Raw genomic sequence first — 24,640 nt, 5'->3', positions numbered from 1 at the left:
CTCTTGCACAATGGAACCGGCACGCAATTAGCCAAGTGTCGCTCTAATAAGGATTTGTAGGATAGGTTAGGTCAAGCTAAATCGGCCTGTTTGCCGTTAAACAGGTGGACGTCCTGCCACAGCCTCCTGTTTCGACTGTTGGCCTCGAGAGCTCGCATCATGATGAAGAGTGGCCTTTAAACCCATTCGGACCGCTCAAAATTAGTTAACGTTGAATTTGAATAGGTTCGGAGCATACGCGAACGGAAATCCAGAACACTGCGCGTCGAGCTTCCTTCCAACCGCAATCGAAACTCTATCGAATCTATCCTGGAACAACTATTTATCCAATCACGAATCGGATAAATCAGTCGAAAATTTCGAACCTTTGGCGAATACATTTCTATTCGAATTATGCTTCCGAATGCATCCCGAATTACTTTGTCGAATACAATTTTATTCGAATATATTTCGAATGACTTTGTCGAATACATTTTTATTCGAATATATTTCGAATCATTTGGTTGAATACAGTTTTATTCGAATTTTTATCGAATAAATTCCCATTCGAATAGCATTTCGAATAACTTCGCGCGAATGATCCAATTCATTTAAAATTCATGCATATTCTTTTGTTCGAATAAGATGGTTATTCAGTAATAAATCAGTAGCGCAGGATTACATCTTTGCTGCAACTTACTCGTAGTTGCTCTTATTACAAAAGTTGAAGCAGCTTTTATTATAAAAGTTTTATTACAATCAGTTTATTATAAAAATGTTTTAATGGGAAATTGTTTCATAAACTTCTTTGTTCAGTTTTTACTACTGAAATCGTACGCTGTTTGAATAAATCACGACATCGTTACAAATAGATGACAGATTTTAATGGAAGATAAGGATTTTTCTTCATCGATCTGCAGTGGTTGCAGAGATATTTATTCCTTTTCTTGATCATTTTATCGAGCCGAACGAAATGCAACAGTATCTTCAATTGTTTTCACTGTCTTTAATTGGATTTACTGATATAGGAAACCATAAGTTTCAAGTCAAAATTTATTAGAATTAAATACTGTATTACGAATCTATTATAACCGATGTCACCCCCATTTAAAATCAGATATATGTTTCTATCGATAATTTCTCGCAATTGAAAATTTCTGTTTCAATCGCTATTAGAAATGCTCTAAAATTTAAAATCCCATCAAGAATCTACTACAGTTTAAATTAATAACAATATACATTCCAAAACACGAAGAAAACGAAACATAGAAATTTCAATTTAGTCGAAGCTCGCCGGTCACGTGGATATTGTTCAATTATCGAATCCAGCAGTGGCTGACAAAGCAGAGACCTCGTTTTTTCTCGCCGGCGAGGCTGGGAGGTCGAAGTTTAATCGAATTTGTTTGTTAGAACGCGGGAGACTCACTCGGTGAATTCGGAACGAATTCTTCGGGAATTCTTCACAGGTTTCGGCACCCCCCACCCACCCCCCGGGGGCAAGTTAAATGAGCTTTTGTGACCGGGTGAATTTTGAGCTCGACTTTGGAAATCCTCGGCGCGGGCCTTGCGCGGGCGGGTGTAACGAATTTAGCCGAGGTTTAATCCGATTCGCCGGCTATTTATTCGGCGGCGTGCAGCACGGCTCTTTAGTTAGTTTTCTCGTCGGTAGCAGCGACGACGACGACGACGACGACTACGACCGAACGACTTGACGGTTCACAGGCGAATCATTCCGCGGTAAACACTTTTGATCGCTTCCGCGATGCATATTCATCTGCCAGAGGGAAGACTACAAAGCGATTCATTGCCTCTTATCAAATTTAATATTCATTTTGGCAGCTTATGAAATATGTATGAGGCCTCGATCATTTTGCATCCCCTTTCGCCGTCAACGTTCCCGACGAAGAAACCGCTGACGGGACGCTGCGATTTTGATCCGAGCCTAACAATGTATCGAAAAAACAACTTATACAGAGATTCGTGCATTTATTAGCATATTATCGCGCGATCATTAGCCTGCTGTACGCATTTATTATTGGCGGCCGGAAATTTGCAAGAGCAAAGAGAGCGTGCACAATGCGCACGTCGAACATAATTAATGATGCTCTTTATTCATATCGAGAAGAATCTTCTGACAAGTGAAAGTATTTTAAAATTCGAGTCGGCGTTGTGCATGCGAAATTAGAAATTTTTAATTAGGACAGGTCTTTCAGGGAAATTTAAATTGAAGAATATTCTTGGTAGAAATTTAATTAGAAATTTTATATTATAATACATTTCAGAAACTCAATTTTAGTATATTTCTGATGGAAGCTGAACATAGACATTTTTAATTATAATACAGCCTTCGCAGAGATTTAGATTAATTGATTTCAACCGGGCGTCGATATCAATTATAACAACCTTCTATTATCAAACTTAATTCTAATGAACTTACGTTACAAAATCTAATCTAAAGAATTTCTATCATAATATTTAACCGTGCCGAATTTTATATTCGAAAATTAAATTGCGATAGATTTTGTAGAAGTTCGATTTCGCGAAGGGTAATTATAACACTCCGCGGGGAGATATGCGCGGAATCCAAGGACAGTGTTCCAGGCAGCCTCCCCAGTTGATGCAACGAGGTCACGAGTTACCCGCTGGCCCGGCGAATCCGGGATTAAAATATGTAGCAAGTTCGTAAAACTAGACTGATTATGAAAAGGAATTTCCATTGTAAATTCTGTTTATCTTAACTCCCGAGTTTCTCCGTCCGCTCACGGGGGGGGGGGGGGGGGGGTCTCGGGAGAACGGAGCGGCAGTCGGAGCTCGAAATTCCGCGCGTTGCTGTTTATTTCATCGGCGGCAGTCCGCGTATATCGCGTATACGCAAAGTGTTTAATGCACCGCGACGAAATTTTATCGAAGATAACCGACCGAAACGGGTGAAACCCATACGAACTAGATCCGGGAACGAACGGCGCGCGACATAAAGATATTTATCATTCCTTTCGATCTGCAATCTCCGGACCGCGTACGCCGTAGCACTCTGTCCGGGACAGAGATCGGTATTGTTCGAATTCTTTCGAGTGAATAGTTTATGGTATGATTATTTGAACGTATTTGTGTGGTCGAATGTTATATTAAAAAGTTAGTTGAGGAATTATTTAAAGAATCGTTCGAAGAAATTATTGGTGTTTTTATGGAAAGTTATCAAGTTTGCGGAAGCATTATTCGCATTGCTTTTTATAATTTTTATTTATTCTACTATCTAGTTAATTAAATAATTCTTTGAGATTGGAATAATTCTTCATTGATTCGAATAATTCTTTATTGATTCGAACAATTCTTTATTGATAAGAATAATTCTTTAATTATTTGGATGATTCTTTATTTGAAAAAATGGTTCGGTATTCGAGTAGGTCTTTCGACAAGAATTTTCTCCGCAACTTGTAAAGTTTCGGAAAAACCCACGAACGGAATCTGCGGTGAAAACGCGACCAGCGTATTTTAATGTTCCCGCTGGTAATACGAGTAGATTGCAAGGAGGAAGCTCCGCGGAAATTGTGTTTGAACCTATCGCGTGATTTTTATTTTGCACGTTGTTTACGCGATCGCTTTCAAAACGCGAAAATCCAGTCTCGCTGGATGCCCGATTTCCAATCCCGTCCGGCGGCTTGGTAATTCCGAAAAATTTGTTTCCGGTGCGCGAGTCTGGGTTAAAAAGCTGCCTTGTCGATGATTTCCCGGGAGAGAAGAAAAAAAAACGGACAGTTTAATATTGCACGCACGGGGGGGAAACTTAAATACAGGAAAATAGTGTGTCACTCGGATACCGATGATCCGAGCGACACTCACGTTTATTCGATTCGATCGCTCGCAGATCGATGGAAAATTCGCAATGGCGATGCTTCTTTCGTTTTAATACGGAGATTCTCCTTTAATTTTATTGAGAATTCAGTTTTGAAACTATCATGACGATTATTGTGTAGGATTTCATGCATTTGTTACAAAATTGTCTACGTTAAATAAGAGAAAATAAAATTAAATGTAATTGTGTGGAATGAATTTATATATAAAACTTATATATCGAATTTGAAAAAAAGCGAACAAGAAACATTAAAATATATTATAAAGTTGTATCGTTAATACTATTAATTAAGAATGCTCGGTTGTAATTACGAATTCCAACTCGGAATAGTTCGGAGAGGGTTCTCTCGATCGGAGGGACGCAAGAAAGAAATTTCGTCGCTGGTAAAACGAAGGCAAACAAGAGAAAATAGTGGTTGCAGTAATTTCGCAAAGGGGTTAAACGTGTAAAAGTGTTCGGTTCGTGGAAATTGGCCGATTCGACTACAGTGTCGTAGTGTAGAGTATTCGATTCGGCCGGGGCACCCCTGTTTTGCACGCAGTTTCCGATCCCGGCTCAACAAAGCTGTCATCAGCGGAGCCAAGTTGAAGCCCCGGCGTCTCGAGCCGTTTGAAGTAACTCGCGTCACGAGCAGACTTTGTACTTTCATCTTCCTCGAGTTTAACATCTTGTGCAGCTCCACGGGCTGACTCCCGAAGCTTATGTATCCGGGTGTAGCTGCTCCGACTGGAACTAGCTGGATGGGACGGGAAGGCGATGCGGAGCGAGAGACAGAGGGTGCGGGAAACAGAAGGAGAAAATATAGAGAGAGAGTGAAAGAGAAAATAATGAGGGAGGGAAGGAGAAAATCGAGACATAGAAAATAGTGAGAGATAGACTGTGGGGGAAAATAGAAAATATGAAATAGAAAATAGAAAATAGAAAAAATAGGAAAATAGGAAAATGGGAAAATAGACAATAGAAAATAGAAAATTTCGAAAGAAAATGTAGAGAGAACAAATTGGGAGGTATTGAAAATGGAGGGACATAGATAATAGAGACTGAAAAAAAATTAAGGGAGAGAAAGTAGAGGGGGATGAGGAAATGATGGAAATAGAAAATGTAAAAGTATAAAAAGTAGAGAGGTACAGAAAATACCGTAGGATAAAAATATTGAAATTAGAAAAACATTGAGAATAGAAAGGAACAACAAATAGAAAGAGATATAAACTAGGAAAATATAGAAAATAGAGAAAAAGAGAGATGGGAAATAAAGAAAAATAGAAGATCGAGATACAGAAAGCTAGGAAATACAGACAGATGGAAAATCGTGACGGGAAATAGAGAAAAGTAGGAAAATATAGAGAGACAGTAAATCGTGATAGAAAATAAACAGAGATAGAAAATCGTGATAGAAAATAAACAGAGATGGAAAATCGTGGAATATAGAAAATCGAGATAGGGGGAGAGAGGGGGAGAGAGAGGGAAAGGGAGGAGGGAAAGCGGCGAGAGACTATTTACTGAACTGTCTATCAGTGAAATATCCGGAATATTTGACTTCGGAACGGAATTCCCCGGAATAGAAACGTCGCGCGTGAACTACCCCTCCCCCCCCCCCCCCCGTCGTAACCTCCTTTATTCGAGCCTCCATTTACAACTCCGCGTCTTCATCCGCGAGAAATTTCGCTCGCGGCACAGTTTCGCGAAAGCTGACCCGAGGATTTCGCGACACGTGTGTATAATATGTGTATATGCATGCGCGCGCGTGCGCGGCACGATTCATTTTGGGATCGGCAAACATGCTCGATGAGATTCGCATGCGATCCAGAATTTCTTTTTATCGGCAGACTATCGCGCTCGGATTTTGCCGATTTCAAATTCGCCGAACCTGTTTCACCGTTCTGCCAATTCTCGCTTCGACGGCGGCAACAGTATCGCTGAAATTTATTTATTCAGTTATTTATTTATTCGTATGTCTTTTATTTTATTTATGTAACTGTTCGGATGCGACGGAGAACGAAGTTTAGAGACAAAGGAAATAAATGCATTAGAACTTATTTAGATGTGGGGGTTGTAATGCAAGATTGTACGAGAATTGTACACAATTTGTAAAGAAATGATACAGTAATTATAGAACAAATAATACAGGAAGCATAGAATAATTATACAATAATAATCTAAAAATCATACATAACCATCAAATGAATACGAGACCCGTATAAAATAAATAATTTAGCTGTTATCCACGGGCATACCAGAAATTCTGTCTGATAAAGACAATGGTCGTCGTCGCGAGAACCGCAGACAACCGCTAACGAATAATTAATGATTTTATTCGATCGAAAGTGGTCCGATGAGCGAACCTCTCCACCGTATCACATTACGGACACCCGCGCCATAAAATCATAAAATCCGCAGTCTATAAATAACAGCGGAGTCGCCGGTTGAAATTGAATGGTACGCGACCGAGTGTCTTACATAAAAGCCGGTACACGTACGAGCTCGCATTTACCAGTATAATAGAATATACGTACATGCATCTACATATATGCGCCACTATTTCTTCGAATTTTGGGGTTCGTCCAAATTGGATCTAGCGTATTTAGTGGAACGACCACACGACCACGATCCCAGAAGGAATTCGTGGGCCACGCGGGTTACACGTACAACAAAGCCGCAGCCACGTGCATGTGCACGCCGACACTGCAACAACAGCGAAAACGAATGGCGATCCTGTTATTTTCTGCCTGTGAATCTCTCTATTCCGCGGAGCCTTTCCCTCGAGCTATATCCCTCTCTCCCTCTCTCTATATTTCTTTCTCTAGCTCTCTCTCTAGTTCTCTTTCTATATATTTCTACATCTGTCTCTATATTTCTATATCTCTAATTATATTTCTGCACCTCTATATCTCTCGCTATATTTTTATGTCCCTATTTCTCTACATCTCCACATCCCTATATCTCTAGCTATATTTCTGTATTTTTATATCTCTATACAAATAGATATACGAATATAGCTAGAGATAGAATTTGTATATCTCTATATTTCTATATTTCTGCAACTCTACATCTCTATATCTCTACATCTCTATCTTTAATCTATATCTATATCTAGTTCTCTCTCTCTTTCTACCTCTATATCTAGTTCTCTTCTCCCTATTCGACTGTCTCTCTTTATCTCCATCTCTATCGCCATCTTCGTCTACGTCTCTATCTCTATCTGTATTTCTATCTGTATCCGTGTCTCTGTCTCTCTCTTTTCATCGGTGATCTCTGCCCGGCCGTGAAGTAATTCCGAGTGATTCCCGGAGTGTTTCCATCGAATTACCCGATCGTGCTTTCTGCTAAAGCCGTGTCCACGCGATCCGGTGTTCGCACGGATCTCGGACAGACAGTTTTCTCGTGCGATAGGTTTGCGAGCACCGTTTTGCGGTGCTTGTTAACGTGTAACCGATGCGTCCGTAGTGGTTCGACAGTCGTGAAAATTGTAGGGATTTAGGATCGGTTTTATTTTATTTGTCTCGATTGTGTTCGACTGTTTCGATTGTCAGACGATGTAGAAAACAGATTGATTTCGAACGGTTGTTAGATTAGCTATTTTATTTCCTAGACAATCTATTTCTTTTAGACAATTTATTTTAGACAAACTATCTTATTCTAGTCAAATAAAAAGTGCGAAAAAATGGTACAGGATCTGAGTGAGTTTCGACATTTCTGTTGCATAACATTTCTTGATAATTACTTCGTCGCCTACTCGATTCGCGTGATTCGCTCGATTCGCTCGATTCGCTCCTCTTTGGGACTCGCGTACGGTGAACGCGGCTTAATAATCCGGTTGGTTCGCTTTTGTTGGCGAAAACGCCGGCAAAGTAATTGCCGGTCGAGGCCAGGGCCAGAGGAAGAACGGGAGAGGTCGAAGGGCAGAATGGACGGAGGCTGTTCTATCTACGTCGAAACGGACAAACAATTAGGCTTCCGGCAATCGAGAGAAACGACGATGGTCCGAGGCTGTTCGTTCTGGCTCGCGTCGGCAAGAATACACTGCTGTTGTTTTCCCGTTGTCTTCGCGAGAGTGGACCGAACTCGAGGATTCAAAGGGCCGGGTCAAGCAGACGAGGGCCGGAAGTTCGTTGCAGAACTTCCTCCTCCCCTTCGCTCTCTCTCTCTCTCTCTCTCTCTCTAGCTCGCTTTGCTTCGACGAAGTCATCGGATTCGCCTCCATTTTGGATCTCGAAGAAAGACGGGCGGCAGAGTTTGCTTCGGATAATATAAACAGCGGCCACGAGGCGGACGACAGCGGATGATAAGCTCCGGAGGCGGTCTCCTCGATGTAGTTTTATTTTATTAGTTTTATCATATTAGTTTTATTTAGCTAAATTTTGATTTTCTTGCAGCGGTGTGTCGATTCCTCGGAAACTCGAATATATTTCTTGCGTTTGCGCGTTGCTTTTCGGAGACAGTTTCTCTATATGATCTGCTGAGACGCCAGTTTTGGGATGATACGTTGTTAAAAAAATATAGCGTAGACAAATTTTTGGACGCGTCCATGTGCAAACACACGCGCGAGGAACACGACGCGTAAGGATGTACCCGTGTACGTGACAGAAATGCAAGGGTCACTTTAAAGAGCTGTAGCTTCCCGGCAAAAAATCGCAACTTCGTTTCTCTCTTTTTAAATTAAAGAGGAAGCACGGAGTTTCGTTTTTGTGCTAATGGCATCTCCGAAAAAAATTTTGACAGTTCGTGCGTTTCGTTAAAGTTGGTAATGACATTCAGTCCGACGGATGTGGCAATTTTGTACATGAGAGATATGGTATGATATTTAAATGATTACATTTAAATATAGAGGTTGTGTAGAATATAAAATCCAGGCAGATTGTTTCAAAGTAGAGGTTTCGAACTTTATTTAAAAAAAATCCTCGTTAGTCTATAGTAATTTCTTGCAGAGTTATCGTCGGTCGAAGTTGGTCAATTTTGATTCAAAATCTTTTCGTGCGTACAGGAACAACTGCCACGAACGGCGGGGTACTTTAGGGCAAGATAAAAGAGAAGCTAAACGACCTAGGTAATTCTAGCGTAAAGCAGACGAAAAATTAGTTCTTTCACTAGACGAATGCACGGTACCCCAACGAGTTTCTTCTACGTCTGCTCGCTTTACTTTTAATTTGCTTTACAAGGCGCACTTCGACGTTGTAACGAAACGAAGAAGTCTAGGCTTCTTTTCTTCTTCATTGTAAGGCCAATGACCTTTCACGAGAAAAACTTTCACCAGGTTCCACGTGCTTTTCATTTTCCCGAAAAGAAGGGGGTTTGCGACGCGAGGTGGGGTAAGAGTCGGACCATAAAGGAAAATGATAATAACGCGAGAAACGGGAAAAAGAGAGTTGGCGGAGGGTCGGCCACCGGGCGCGCGCGCGCGCGGCGTTAAGCCGATTCCTCTGTATCGGAAACCGATGAGAAAAAAATATATTCGCAGGTTCCTTTTGTGCTCTGGCGACGACCTAATTCCGGCGTCCAATTCGCGATACGGCGAGAGCCGGGTCGGGCCGGGCCGCAGTTGCACACGATCGGCTCCGGTGCCTGTTATTTGTTCACCCTTGACTAGGCCCTGCCCTCTCGCCGGCTATCGATGACTTTTCCCTTTTGAAATCAGCCCTTTGTCCTGGCCTCTCGCCGCGCCGAAACACCCGCCACCTGAATTTTCATTCTGCTCCGCGACTACAAAGTCGTCGTCGACCTTAATCACCCCCTGCTTAACCCGTTCGCTGCCGAATACGTGTTATCTCGTGGTAGACGCCCGTCGCGTCCGTCAAAGAATCGTTCTTCATGAAGAAAAACTCGATACTTATTTATTGTTTTCTATTTATTAGTAGCTTTTACTTATTCTTATTTTTTACGTATTATTATCTTCTACTTGGTTTTGTTTCTTATTTATTTCGATTTTTTACTTAGTTCCATCTTTCATTGTGAATTAGTTACTGGAACTAGTTATGATTATTACGGATAGTATGTTAGAAATAGTATAATGATATAGATATTACAACTGCGGGTAATGTAGCTAGTCATTGTAAATTATTATAAAACGATTGGAATACTCTGGGTCAAAGTTGACTTAGCCAGCGCATCGCGAGGTTTGCACGGTGAAATTGTTTTCCCCACGCATTCGAGAGATCTGAAAACCCGTGGAAAACACGTCGGCGAAATTTCATCCCCTTTCGAGCGCGATGCACGTCGATATTTTGATAAAAATTCAAGCAAATAGCCGTCAGTCAGGTTGATACGACGCACGATATGCATCGGCCACAAAGATTCCGGCTGTCTCAGCGCTTTTCAAAGACTGTCGTCGTCGTTCTTCTCTTCGTAACCCGGTCTGTTCCCCCTCCCCCCCCCCCTCTCTCCGGACGGGATCGTAAAACCTGGGTCACTTCGCCCCAGGGGTCCTCATTTAACTTCTCATAGAGCAATCGAGCAATTCGAACGTAATAAAAAAGGCGGCGACATTCTCGACGACCTGAAAGGGAAAAGGGGGGTGGTGCTAACTGTGAACGCGACGACGAAAACACCGACAGGGTTTGAATACCAGATCCTGTGAAGGATGCACAACTCGCCCAGGAACGGAATCGAATCGAACCGAACGATCGGTCAACAGTCGATTCGCTTGGCGAACGCCGGTCCTTTTTTTTTCAGCGACTCGAAATTCTGTGAAAATTCGGTACCCTGCAGTTTCGATTCGAACGGGTGCCCTAAAAATGTCTGAAAACTTGGAAATCAGAGGAGGAATTGAATTTTCGTAAAAGTTGCCAAAGTTACTTCGAATTATCAAAGCTTGCCCCTTATTTTTGAATTGTTAGATATTTTTAAGACACCCTGTATACCATAAAACCACGCAGTATAAGCAGATGAATAATTGTACGTAAATTGCAGCATACTTGATGGTGATAACTCTGAACTAAAACTGACATAACTCTGTTGCATAAATATCACTAAAATTTTTTAAGTATCACACAAATTTCTTACGATTGGTATATTGTAAATCGGCTGGCAAAACATAACCTGTCATAACCCTGATATATAATCGTGGCGTAACCATGAAATAATCTCGACGTAACTTTGTAAATTGTATATATGAAAAATGAAAATATAGTTATAATTCAGAGATACATTCGCTATTTGAAATTTTTTTGCAAATGTTTTGCTATTTGAATAGCAAACGTATAGCGCGTAAAAATCTGCAGCCTGGTAATTAACAACGACATCGAGAGAATTTAAAGCGAAAGCTGAAAAACGCCGGGCGTTTTTTCGCGATATGAACGTTTGACGAATTCAAATTCGTCGATCGGCCAGCATATCGTCGTTCGCTATAACGTACAAAACTAGAGTCTGCCCGGTTTTTATTCGACTGATTAATCGCCGTTGGGAAAAATCGAGTAGATCAGCTTCGATCTTATCGCGCTGCTGTTCGACGGTATTCAATGATTTATGCAACGAGTGCACGGCATTTTATTCGACAAAGCTGCTGTGGGAAATTGTGTATCAGCTCGCGCGCCTATAAAACCCGTGCAGAACGCACGAAAATCTAGAAAATCCATAAATCGGCGATCGGGCGCGGTAAATGTATAAACGACGTCATTTCTCGTTAAAAGAACACGCGAGTTCATTATTTTTCGATCGGCCGCTTCGAACGTTTAAGAGCGCCGCCGCTCCACTTTTATTTTTAATTTAGCATTCTGTTAATTGGATCCAGCGAATGCAATTCCGCTGACGTGCAACGGGAAAATCATTTTTCGATTATCGACGCGTTTGTTACAGTCGACGACGCGTTTCGGCTCACTCCGCGGAAAATATCTAGTTATTGCAACTAGTTTATCGCCATTTATAATGGTTTATAACAACTTCTCGTCGAAACTAATTTATAAGAATATAGAATCACCAGTGAAGTAATTTGATTATAAAATTGATTAGTTATTATTGACTAGTTACAGTAAGCTGTTGCTGTAAACTTATCGTAAATTGGTTGTCCTAAGCAGTTATAATTGTTACAAGTAGTTAAAATAACTATTTATTACATATTGTGTATAAGTTTACTGTAAACTTATCAGAAACTATCGCAAACAATTACATGCTATTTCTAACAAGCGTTTGCTAGAAAAATGATACTGAATTAGCCCATAGACAGAAGACATAATCTCGTTAAAAATTTTTCGGACCATTTTTTGCCCAGCTTTGTCCGACCATAATCCTTCCGGATGAAATCATTGGCAGCGACTCGTCCGGGTAGCCTAATTTTTAGACTGTCGTAAACAAGATTAGCAACGGATCGGTCAGGGTGCTTGTCAGATTATGCGAGGTAGGGCAATTAAAGTTGGAAGCCCGACGGTAAAATCGTATCGTCGCTCGCAAAACAGGTAGCCGTCGACAGTTCCTTCTTTCTTTCTTTGCGCGCGAAAGCACGAAGAGAAATGCTTTGCCGCTCGCAATATGACGCAAAAGACCAACTTAATCTCCCGTAATATCCGCGCCGGCCGCCGCTCGTGGGTGGGGAATTAATCTACCAAGTAATTAGCGATCCTCGACGCGAAAGGGCTAATAAAAACGGCCGGAACAGATTACGATTAAATGGCGGCGATCCAGCTGTTTATGGAACATTCTTTTTTTTCTTCGGCTACCGAGCGACAAGAGAGCCCTGTTAATTGCGGCCAGGTACGGCACACCGGCTTTCAGCGATCTCTCTCTCTCTCGGCTTCTTGCCACGCGAAAACTCCGTCGCGCGCGTCGAGCTTAATCCTTTCGAGACGGATTTATTTTTGCCGGAGAACCGCCTTCCGATCATTGTTTCCTAACAAAGTTTGTTCATTTGTCAAACTTTCTTTTTCCCGAGCAGGAGACATTTATTTCGAATTTTTTTATTACTCAGGACATTTTCAATTATAAGTGTAATCCTTAATCTTTTAATGCTGTATTCTAATTTCATTTTTGTATTTTTATTTTATCTTTGTCCTTTGGATCTTTTTACTTTATTTTTGTCCTTTGTATTTTCATTATATCTTTGTTTGTTGCATTTTCATTTAATCCCTTGCATTTCCATTTTATCTTCGCCTTTGTGTTTTTATTTCATTTTCGTCCTGTCTATTTTTATTTTATTTTCGTCCTTTGTATTTTTATTTAATTTTTGTTCCTTTGTATTTTTATTTAATTTTTGTTCCTTTGTATTTCGTTTTTGTATATTCCATTTCCAAAAATTTCTTCCCATTGTCACGTTATCTTCTATTTGCACCAGACGAAATAATATTGAAACATACACAATGAATCGTACACTTCACTATAGTATATATGGTACTTTTAATTGAACAATACGTATTAATTATTCCTCCACCTGGAATAATAATGTTTGTCACGTTGACGTCACGAAAACAATCGAGATTGCTTTATTAGTTATACGTTTGGACGAACGAAGATGAAATTGATTAAAATAACGATACCGCTCTCAAAAAGAGAAATCAAGCAACTCTCATCATTTTAATTAATAATTAAATGTCCGGGACATTTGCTAAGACATTTGCTGACATTTGTTAATTGTTGAATCATCGAGCGTCGTGTATATTGAGAGATAAATAATTGTTAATGCGTTGACAGCTGCGTGGTAAACACTGCTTTCAAAATGATGCGTTTATTGAACAATAAACCGTGTTAAGGATGAATAATGTCGCCGTTAGGTCAGTAGAGCGTTATGTCTGACCACAGGCAACCCGTGACCCCTTGCGCGTGTTCTCCAATCCGCGTGACATTTCCAATTTCACCCCATTTGCGATTTGCACAGAGCTTTTTCCTGCATGTTTATAGTTCTCTTTTTTTTTAGCGGTCAATAACGAGTCGGCCTAAGCGAGCGATTAGGGAACATTATAGCATATTCGTTCCAAACTTAAAAATCCAGCAACATAATTCTAATTAAAAAACGCAGCAAACCGAATTTGAATGGAAAAACTTAGTGGCACAATTTTAATGTAAAAATTTGGTAATAGGATTTGAATAAAAAAATCTGTCACAGTTTTAGTTAAATTATTTGATAATTTTGAATTAAAAGAAAACGCTAATACAGCTTGAATAAAAATTTCTATTAACACAGATTGAATTAAAAAGCCTATCTGCATAGTTTGAATTAAAAATCTATTACAATATTTTTGATTAAAATATGCAGTAACTCAGTTTAAAATTAAAAATATCGATCAACACAGTGTAAATTAAAATATTCAAAAGCACACTTTGAATTTAAAAAGAATCCACTAGGCACAGTTTGAATAAAAATTTCCATTAACGCAGTTTGAATGAAAAAATTCATGGACACAGATTGTATTAAAAAATCCATGAATACAGTTTGAATTAAAAAATCCATGAACACAGTTTGAATTAAAAAATCCATTAATACAGTTTGAATTAAAATATCCATTAACTCGATCGGACTGAAAATATCGCGCGGCGCTGGAAATTGCAAACAAAAGCATCGTTGATCGTTCACAGTATAAATAATCGCGAAACGATGACGAAATGTTATTGTCAGGTCAGATTCCGTCGGGGAGCCGCCTCTTCGGTACGAATGCATAATTACACGCTCCTCTAATTAATTCAGAATGGCCGGGAGCAGGATTGGCGGCGCGTGTTCGAACATATTCCGATTCTTGTTTCGATTTTGCCCGACACTCGTTCCTGCGGCAGTCGCAGCTGGCAAAATCCGATCCGCAGCGGCGGACTTTGTTTGCATTAAATCCGGCTTGAGTCGGGGCGATAACATTTTGATTGAACGGTTCGCGTGTAAACGAATCAAATTGAAACAGAGCGGCGCGGAGCGGAGCGCGGCGCGATAAGCTCGTGGCAGAGCAGCATCGCCGCAATCTGCGACGAATGCTTGGCAAATTTGGCATAAACAATTTCCGCGGGGTCCGGTTGAATAACTTATGCTCGCCGATCACGATGTTTCGCACCGCGACGCGAAAGGACGCCCGCTTTCTGCATCCCGCGACGGAAGCATCCTCTTTCAATGAATAGATTCGAAAGAAATCGTCGAAATTAATTGTTTGAGAAATATAATTTAGATCATTGCATGTACAATGAATATCCCTTTTAATTGTAGTTTATTACGATTTATATTCTATATAATTGTATGTACAAATTAATATTTCGTTTAATTTGTACGTAGAATTAATGTCACAAAACTGTTTGAGGAAATGTGATTTATGTAATTGCGCGTACAATTAATTTCGCATAATTGTCGGACGGAAAAGCCCGTTGAAAAATTAATGAAGAAATCCTCGGGAAGGAATAGCTTTTCAGAAACCATAAAACATCGGCGAACAAATTGGCGCCAGTTTTTTGTCGGACGTTTTCTCGAGTTCGGCCGACTACATTTCACGCTCGGCGAATATTTCCACAGCCGGGTCAAATATATTTTCCATTTGACGGATATATACTTTCCGAGTTAGGATGAATATGCAATCCTAGAATCGACTCGTGCGCCGCGCGATTGTCAGTCGGCCGGTCGTGGAAAGTTTGCGCAGCGCGCGCGCGCGCGTCAGGTGCGCGTCACGGCGCGAACCGGGTCGCGATAAATCCCGGCGAAGGGCGTAATTAAAAATCTACAATGGAACATTAATTCCTGCGAGAATTTCGCTGGCCGAACACGGGCGGCGCGTACCCGTTTGGAAACGGAATTTTAATTTTGAACACGGTTTAAGGAAATATATGAACAGGCCGGAAACAAAAAACAAAATCTCCACACGCGTTTATTCTCTTCTCGAGCCGGCTCCCTTTTTTCTGCCTATTGTCTATCACGCGACCATGTAGTTTTATTCTAACGAATTAATCGATTTATTGTTTCGTATTGACCGCGTTTAGGAGCGGTTATTTCACAAAATATATTGTTCGTCGAGAGTATGTAGTAATATCGATTGTGGGATAGTAATGCGAGGGATGAAATGAAATAAAATTGCATTAAATCCAATTTGATTGTATTGAATTAAATTATATTAAAGTAAGCTTTATTAAAATATATTATATTAAATTATATTATATTATATTCAATTACATTAGATCCTAATAAATTGTATTAAATTAATATATTAAATTATATTAAATTACAAAATGTAAAACACTGATTTTCTACAACCACTACGTCTTTATAATTTCCATAAATTATAATTCCATATAATTTCCATGAAAGATAAAAATGACATATGCTCTGAAAAATTAGCAATGTCCGACTTCTCGCTCTTGTAATAGAACAAAACGAACAAGATCTAACTGCAAGTGTGCAACCCCTACATCGTTTTTGACTTCTGTGAATTGCCGGCCGAAGAAACGCATCTTCCCCATCCTTTACAAATGTCCTGGAAAATGTTTACGTCGCGGACTACTGATGAGAAAAAATGCCCCCGCCGCAAGGTAGCGTTGCAAACTCTCGTTCTAAAAAGTTTCGAGCAACCCTCGATTACGTGGCGCCGGTGTACAGAAGATATTAACGTCACAAACTACTGATGACAATAAATGCTCTTGCTGCGAGGCAGCAGCGGCTCTCTTCCGAAAAAATGTTGATTACGTTGCCGCAGTGTGCAGAAAATGTTTGTACAAATTACGGTTCGTTGCCGGAACCGAGGGCGGACGCGGCTTTCGAGCGTGGCGAAGCAACTAACGTGATTATTGTTAGATTAATTAAGCGATCGTCCCATCGTCGTGATCATCATGTCTTTACAATTAGCTCGGATAGCAATTCCACCGACGAGAAATAACTGTTGGTTAGTTTCGCGTTGTTTGCAACTTTTTTAACATTATTTGATTGGAACAACGACCGTCTCTGTTGCCTGCAACAGTCGAGACACAACATTTTCCTACTTGCAGTGCAAATAAACTCGGGGACCAGAGACGCGTAAATAGCAGAATAACGCAACAATATACTTCCGCGAGGATGAAAAAGAAATACTCGCGGGTAGAACAATGGGCAAATGGGATTCTGCAACATAGTAATGGCCGTCCTGGTTCCGCGAGAGAACGTAGGTTTCCTAAAAACAATCGGGCCCTGAAACGCGGCATGAAATTAAATTCTTTCGTCAAAGCTAGATAACGACTACGACGAAATCAGTATCTTTTCCTTGAAACAATCAGATTCATCCGCGTCAGGATTATATAACGCACACGGCAGATTAAGATTTGCCATTTGAATCAACGCGTTCCATTAAACCCCTCACGTTACGATTTATTCGAGCATCGGTCGGTTTTATTATTAACAATTCCAGAGTGGAAAGTTCCCGCCACGTATTTATCGTAAGTGTGCGGAAAAGTTCAATATTCATGTGTGCAAAATACCGCCGTAGCCCTTGGATCGAGGAATAAATTTCAATTTATAATGAAATTTAAATCCCTTTTAGAGGCGAGGCGGGCCGGTATTTCAATATTCTGGAGAGATTAAAAAGAAATTATCGGAAAAACGAAAAAGTCCGCGTAAAATTATATTCTGTTCATTTTTCCTTGTTTTCGTTAGCAAAATTTCGAGCCTCGCGAATGGAACGGGATCAACTGGGGAAGCTCTTTCTCGGGTCACCGGTAAATTGAATAGGACCGGCTTTATTTCGCGAGAAGTTCCTGCGGAACAAGATCACCGTTTCCACTGTTAATAATTGTTTCTCATCGATGGAAATACCAAGTGCAATCGTTCGATTTTTCGACTCTAATTGTACTCAACTCTTCAATTCATTAATTCGTCATATTTGATTTGGATACATTTCTTGAATAAATTCTCCCAATAAAATTTCATTCGAATATATTTTTCGAATAAAATTTGATTAGAATAAATTCCTCGAATAAATTCTTCGAATAAAATATGCTCCAACCCCGATAAGCAATGATGCAACTGTGCCATTATTTTCCATAAAATGTAATAATGGAAATTAGCCATTATTTTCCATGAAATGCAATGGAAACATTACCTTCATTTTTCATACACAGCAGCAAAAGCTTTGCTACCGTTTTGCTAAACAATGCAATAAATATACTCTCCTTATATAATATCAAGGTTCATACTTATTATTATTAAGTCACGCGTTTGCTTTACGTAACAATTGCGCAAGCAGCAAATTAAAATAACGACGAGTTGTACTTTCTTGAATTCCGCGCTCAGATTCCATCGATTATTCCCGGTTTTAATCGCGCGGCAATTACAGCGGCATTAAATCGTCGCAGCAGCGATAATAGATCGCGATTGTATTTTATCATTTTGTAATACTCCTCTGTAATTCTTTTTCATCTCTTAATTCTCTTAATGAAAGACGCCCCCGCAGTCTGCTGCTTTATAATTCCGAACGAAATCACCGGCGTCTAATTCCACGTTGAAATTACGAACGTTTTTATAGCTTTCCGCTGGCCGAATAACTTGGTTAGAGCGAATACCTCTCGATAATTCGACGATCCCTCTAATATTAGGAAATCTATACGCTTTTATAGTTCCCTAGAAAAAAATTTATCGGAAATATTTCGAACGACTAAGCGTACCGGGATTATCAGTACAGCTATAGACGATTTAAAGTAAGTGTTTAATATATTATCATTAAATGCAAATGTCTTCAAATCAATATCCAATAATTATATATCACTATTGAATTTAAATATCTCAACATGAATATTTAATCAAATGGCAGTCAATTACCACTAACACAGAGAAAAGAAACGCTTTCAATGTTCGTCCTAGTACTTAAAAAGGTAAAAGATACCATAATCGGACGGAAGCCGATTGAAATTCGTCGAACATCGTCACAACGGTCGTCTCATTAGCCACTCGCTTCACGCTCCTCCTATTTACCATTATCTCCACTGTAAAAGAATGAAGCGCGTGTATTCGACGGGGCATTAGGAGGAGGAGGAGGGGGAGGAGAAGGTGGAAGCACCGGTTAACAAAATCGAGTTAAACAGAGCGGAACCGGCAGCGCCGTCTTTTTCCTCGTAAACGCGTTTGAATAACGCGCGGGCGCCAGTTGCCTCGAGCACGCGCGAAACGAAATCGAATGGCATCGAGGTGAAATGAGGCGACTCGGGAAGAAGGGAATAGAAAATCGCGGAATAATATGTTCGCCGAGAAAATATTTTTATGAGCCGACCTTAAGGGCCGCCGCCACTTAACCGGATCGCGTAAATCGTATCGGAAACGATCGCGTTCCAACTGCGCCGTCGTTTCCCGTTAAACGTTCCTTCGATTCGCATTAAATCCGTGCCGGATTTCGCAGGACAACTTCGGAACCGATCGCTGATCAAACGGACATTTATTTTATAAAATACCCGCGCTCGCTGTGCCGGGTAAGCCGTCCATTATGCTAGGCCAATTTGGTGTTTAGTGCTCGTGAAATCGACTGTGGACGCGCGTCGATCTTCCCGATCGGAGAACTGTCTTAAACGTCAGCGATACTGTTATTTATTTTTATTGCGATAGGATTGTTAAGAATGTAGTTGGTATTACTTCTTTCCGCCAAGTTTTCTTATTTTTTTTTTATTTCAAACTACAATAGGCTTAGAGGGAGGTTTCTGATCATTTTAAATATTGCTGGCAAGGCAACAGGATATTTCTCGAATCTTTGAAAGGCATCCGTTCAGTTTCTATCCCGTCACGTGACCACGTGTAGGTTGTCGTTTTAAGATGCGCATCTCATCGAAAAGTCTGTTAAGATCCTACGAGGCTTAGGCGCGCTATACACGTTCTATAGTTGCACGGTGAAACTTCTCCTTTCTACGATCCGCGTCGACGACAATCACCTGCGGCGAAGAGAACCGAGCCGAGCCGAGCGTGTTCGCTGTGGCGCTGACGCTGAAACACCTGAGACAGCGAAGGAGTCGCGGTCGTACGTACATAGTCGCGCGACCGTGTTCCCGATCGCGATTCGCGCCCGCGTATTTCTCCTCGTGCGAGGCTAATCGGCGGAAATCGGCGGAAATCGGAGGAAATCGGGTGCCGTTCGAGAACCGTTCGGGAGGGTACCGGGACACAATTCTCACAGCTGACCCAAGCGATAACCCAAGGCCCGTGGATGCCGTTCCCAGTCCGATATCTCCGACACGTGAGCGCTCACCTTTCTTACTTTCTACCTAAGCGGACCGCTCGCGGCCGGATCACGTAATTGGGTTACCTGCTGGTCTCCCACGAGAGGGGCCCGACCTCCGTCCAGGGCGACCCGTTCGCCGTTGCACGGTCGTTCCCCCTGGAAACTTCACCGTGGCCGTCATCAATCCCGTCCTGCCACTCTCCCTGGACGCATGTAGAATATCGTGTCTCTGTTTTTGTCAGCCCGTCCGGCGCTGATTGATTAATACTGTGTGTCCCGCGGATTCGGCCACCGTGTCCCCTTTGTTCCCCTGGAACACAACGGGATCGATTCCGCCCGATCGAACGCCGCGGCCGAGTTCGGTTTATAAATGTCGGCTCGCGCGGGACGATGCTCGTTTCCGGTGGGGTTTCCCGGGAACCTGTTCGGCGAAACGGATTTTATGCGTCTTAGATCCATTGTTCGTGTTTCGGTGGACGGTTTCAGTACGTGCGAATTTACTGGATTTATTTGGTATAGCGATCCCGAGGGATTTAGGGGCTTCTTGCCGAGCGTTCGATTTTGGACGCGTCGACACGTTTTACTGTGACGTTTTTAACGGATATGTAGATTGATGTGGTATCGCGGGTCTTAGAACTTTTGCTTGTGGTTTATTTCATGATTTCGGCAGGTGTGAGTCGTGCGGATTTAGTATTATAGTGATCACGAGGGATGAAATGTGAGTTAGTGGTGAGGTTACTTATTAGAGGATCTGTCGATTGAAACAGCTTTGTAGGTCTGTAGATCTGTTATTTGTGTTTCCTTTGATGATTTTAGTACATGTAAATTTTGTAGATTAATTTGCAATAGTGGTTGTCAGTGATTTTCCGAAGGACATGCTATGTTGTTTTTTTTTATAGGTTCTCGTTATTTTAATTTTTCGACATGTTTTTCATTGGATACATCAATTCTCGAGCATGCGGATTAATTAGAATGAATTGCTATTATCTTTGCAGCGGCAATTTCGTAATTGCATTCGCGCACTCGTGTGCAGCTTCGCGTTAGTGCAGGAGGTTTGAAAAAAGGTCAGGATGGAGATATAAAGATAGGCAGACCGAGTTGTACGGCGATATGCATATGATACTGGTTTTATATTCTCCAGAATGTTTCTCATAGTAAATAATCGTCATCGTTATTTTTAGACCGCGCACTTGTCTCGCGCAGATTCGATTTTAATCGATAGTATTTTTTAAAAAGTATAATAATAATTATTACGATTGGGATACTAGCATAATCATTACAATTATAAAACCGCGTATCTCTGAGAAAAAATAACAGTTTTTTAACTTTGGGGAACAGAAATGAAATTATTTTATCAGGTTTATTTATAATAATCATTTTAATAGGTTTTTTATTTCTCAATGATTTCATATCATTTTAATTAACAACGATGCGACTGCCTTCTCAATTATTTCCAGCGATATTATAGCACTTTATTTCGCCTTGTCGTACGGTTTTTTGTAACAAGTGCACGAAGTCCGGCAGTCCAGCGATTATTATAATCGGGGAAGTTGTTTCGTTACACATAACCAGTTGTTGTTGTCCCGGATCGTAACACTCGGTGCAATGATCCGATTCGACACGGAAAACTTTCCATGCGTGACATTTCAGCGAGCCGAAGAAGTCGCCGAGCGAACAAAACGTCGCAGCGTTGCCCGCGATATTTATTACTGTTAATATAAAAGTTTGATTACACCTCGCGCAAATTTCCCGCACGCCACGAACGCATAAAGATCGACCGATAAACAGAAAATTGTTCTCTTCATTATGTCTTCGGCGAACAATGTGCACACATGCGATCCACACTTGCGCGGCTTGCACTGTTTATTTAGAGCCGGGCAAAATTTAATTCGGTTGACGGATAACGGATAATTTTTAATAAAATATTGTCAGTGGTGTAATTAATTTCTACGTAATTCGAATCGCCGTAAAAAATTGTAGAAAACTATAATGAATGTAATAAATGTAGTGAACGTGATGTGATAAATGCAGTAAACGTAATGTAATAAATGCAGTAAACGTAATGTAATAAATGCAGTAAATGTAATGTAATAAATGCAGTATAATAAATACAGTAAATGTAATACAATAATACAGTGAACGTGATACAATAAATATAAAAAAATTAATATATGAAATACAGTAAATATAATAAATGTAACAAATCGTTGTTGATACTTCTCATTAGCGCGTATATAAATCAAAAAGAAGAAGCGTTAACAATCCATAACGAGGTATCCGTCGTCATTTAGCATTTAAATGTTTTCAACACCGCGCGCGTTGTTTCCATCCAGCGATAAGATAAGCGTTCGCGAATAATTTCCACTTGGCTAAAAATATTTCCTTCAGCCGTGGGGGCAAGGAGCTCGAGGCGAAGCGATGGAAAACATCGACTGGTAAATAAAATAATAACGAGACCATAATTCGGGGAGCACGACCGTCCGAGCGGCGTTAATTTCATTGCTCGTTTTCTCTCTCTCTCTTGTTCTCTTCGTTGGTCTCGGATGACGTAACAGTATAATTAAGCCGAAGCTCGCTTATTCCGTCGTATAATATACATTGTACAGAGCGCAATGAAGTTCCTCGGGAATTATTATTGTTATTATTTCGGCGGTAAGAGAGCCGACGCGGAGGGCATTCCTCGCGAGAATTCGGGCCAAGTGAGCGTGTTCGAAACTGGTTCCCGAGCCAGACTTGCTTGCTCCTGCCGTGACCCACTGCTAACCACGGAATCATTGCTTGACGTATGCAGCAATGGCGAACAAACGCGGCCAGGTAACTGTGCAAATTAGTCCGCCGTAGATTACTTTCGAATTTAAACCCGCGCGCAATTTGAATTTGGCCTTGCCGTAATTTCTCTTTAATCGTCGACAGTCTTCTCTTGAGAAAACATCGACCTTTCGATTTTGACGGATCGGCTTCTATCTGCTTCCAAAGGTTAATTTATTGCGGTCCATGCAAGCTGTTTTATCGAGGTCTTATTTATTGAAGCGGATTTATTGCCGTCGATACGCGATCTGTTTGGAATATTAGGCGAGTACAGTCATATTCGATTTTTCTTTATTTTTTCGAGTAATATTTTCTCTCGATCATTTATTCGTCGAACGCAGCCAATTTTCTGTCAAATGAGCAGACAATATTTCGCAGAGAGTATTAGGAGTCCACCTGTAATTAAAAATGGATAAAGCAATAAATAAAAATTAATCGGAGCTGTCTGAGCAATTTGTTTATCCAAACTGCTGTGTCGTATCGATGAATATCGATGCCGTTTTTCGATGGACGCGTTTTTTTTTAAACCGGAAACGCCGTGTCTCGAGAGTTTTTCGAAAGCGACAAAGACTATTCTTTGTTTCTGGGTCCGTTTCGTAGAAGTTACCGTTGCGTTGCCGCGAAGGCAATCAACTATAATTTTCTCTTACTTCCTCCTTGACCGTTATTTCGTGATTGCCGCGACTTGGGAAACTTTGTCCTCGTTCGCCGTGTTTACCTTCGCCATTATCTAGGATCTGTATTGACTTTTCATTTCAATGATTGGCTACTCGGAACTTCCCGGATTCTGACCGGCTCTAAAGAATCTTTGAAGTATCCGTGTCTCTCTGATAATATAGCTATCGAAGCATCCGAGCTTGTGGCCGCAGATCTGACGTATAAACGAAAGTAATCGGTCGAGCACCTGCATGGTTTTCTTTTAGTTTGCAGAAAATTACTTTAAATAAAATGCTTTACATAAAAATATTTTTATAAAATTACTTTTATGAAATTAGTTGTATAAAATGACTTTTATGAAATTAGTTGTATAAAATGACTTTTCTAAAGAGACCATTTCGAATTGGCTTTTATAAAATGACTCTTTTAAAATGCCTCTTTCAAAATATCTTTTATAAAGAGACTTTCAAACAATGACTTCCATGAAATAGCTTTCGCAAAAATACTATTTTAAAATGACTTGTACAAAAAGGTCTTTCGCAGAAAGACTTTTTATGAAAAGAGTCTCTCCTCCTCTAAAATGACTAGGTAGCGCGCCGGCAGAGTATTAAACAAATGATCCCGCGGACACCGAAACTTTTCCACTTTTCAGTTTAACAGAAGCTGGCAGGGAATTTTGCGATTGTACCGTAATTATTCCGTGGTCCCGAACGAAGTGGCATTTACATTTCAATCTCTCTGGTCGCGGCGTTGCGCGGCGGCTGCGACGAGATTCAAATTACCAGGCGACAACCGTGTACCTCGGCTCGAAATCAAAAACCATAAGACACTCGTCGGTTCTAAAGGGGTGTATATATACAGCAAATGAAAGAGAGGGAGAGAGAGAGTGAAGGAGAGAGAAGGAGAGAGAAAGATGAGAAGGACGGAAAGCTTATACATTCGTCGGGTAAAAGAGGACGGTGGAGTATGCAGGGAGCCACTTGGATTAATTTGGAAGCTTAATTATTCATTTCGCTTTGAGTCGCCGCCCCTAATCTCCGCGAGTTATTCGAAAGTTGAAAACCACGGAAACAGGAATCGTCGAGCGTTCTCCGTAACGCCTGCTTAAATCCTCCAGCGATGAATCGCGGCTTAAGTTTTTATCTGGAGCTTTATCGCGGACGCTTCTCCGACTTTCGTTCTTACGCCTCCATCCGGACCATCCGAGAGAGGGACAGAGAGAGAAATAAAGAGAGGCAGAGAAAGAGAGAGAGAGAGAGAGAGACGGAGAAAAATAGACAGATGGATAGAAAGA

The 24,640-nt window shown here is 40.8% G+C and overlaps 1 protein-coding gene across 5 annotated transcripts in view; it reads left to right on the top strand.

Moving 5' to 3' along the window:
- Positions 1-24,640, top strand: part of LOC144471027 (venom dipeptidyl peptidase 4) — a 370,685-nt gene that overhangs the window by 17,964 nt on the left and 328,081 nt on the right. The window contains exon 1 of one of the 5 annotated variants that reach the window (XM_078182681.1): positions 19,701-19,896. The exons of the other annotated variants lie outside the window; for them this stretch is intronic. Coding sequence (XP_078038807.1) covers positions 19,867-19,896 — 30 coding nt within the window. The 5' untranslated portion in view covers positions 19,701-19,866. Of the gene's footprint in view, positions 1-19,700; positions 19,897-24,640 lie in introns of those variants that run through there. 5 annotated transcript variants of the gene reach the window in all.

This window comes from Augochlora pura, chromosome 6 (genome assembly GCF_028453695.1).
Source record: "Augochlora pura isolate Apur16 chromosome 6, APUR_v2.2.1, whole genome shotgun sequence".
In the NCBI taxonomy this organism is placed as follows: domain Eukaryota; kingdom Metazoa; phylum Arthropoda; class Insecta; order Hymenoptera; family Halictidae; genus Augochlora; species Augochlora pura.
This window is presented reverse-complemented; position numbering and strand designations above follow the sequence as displayed.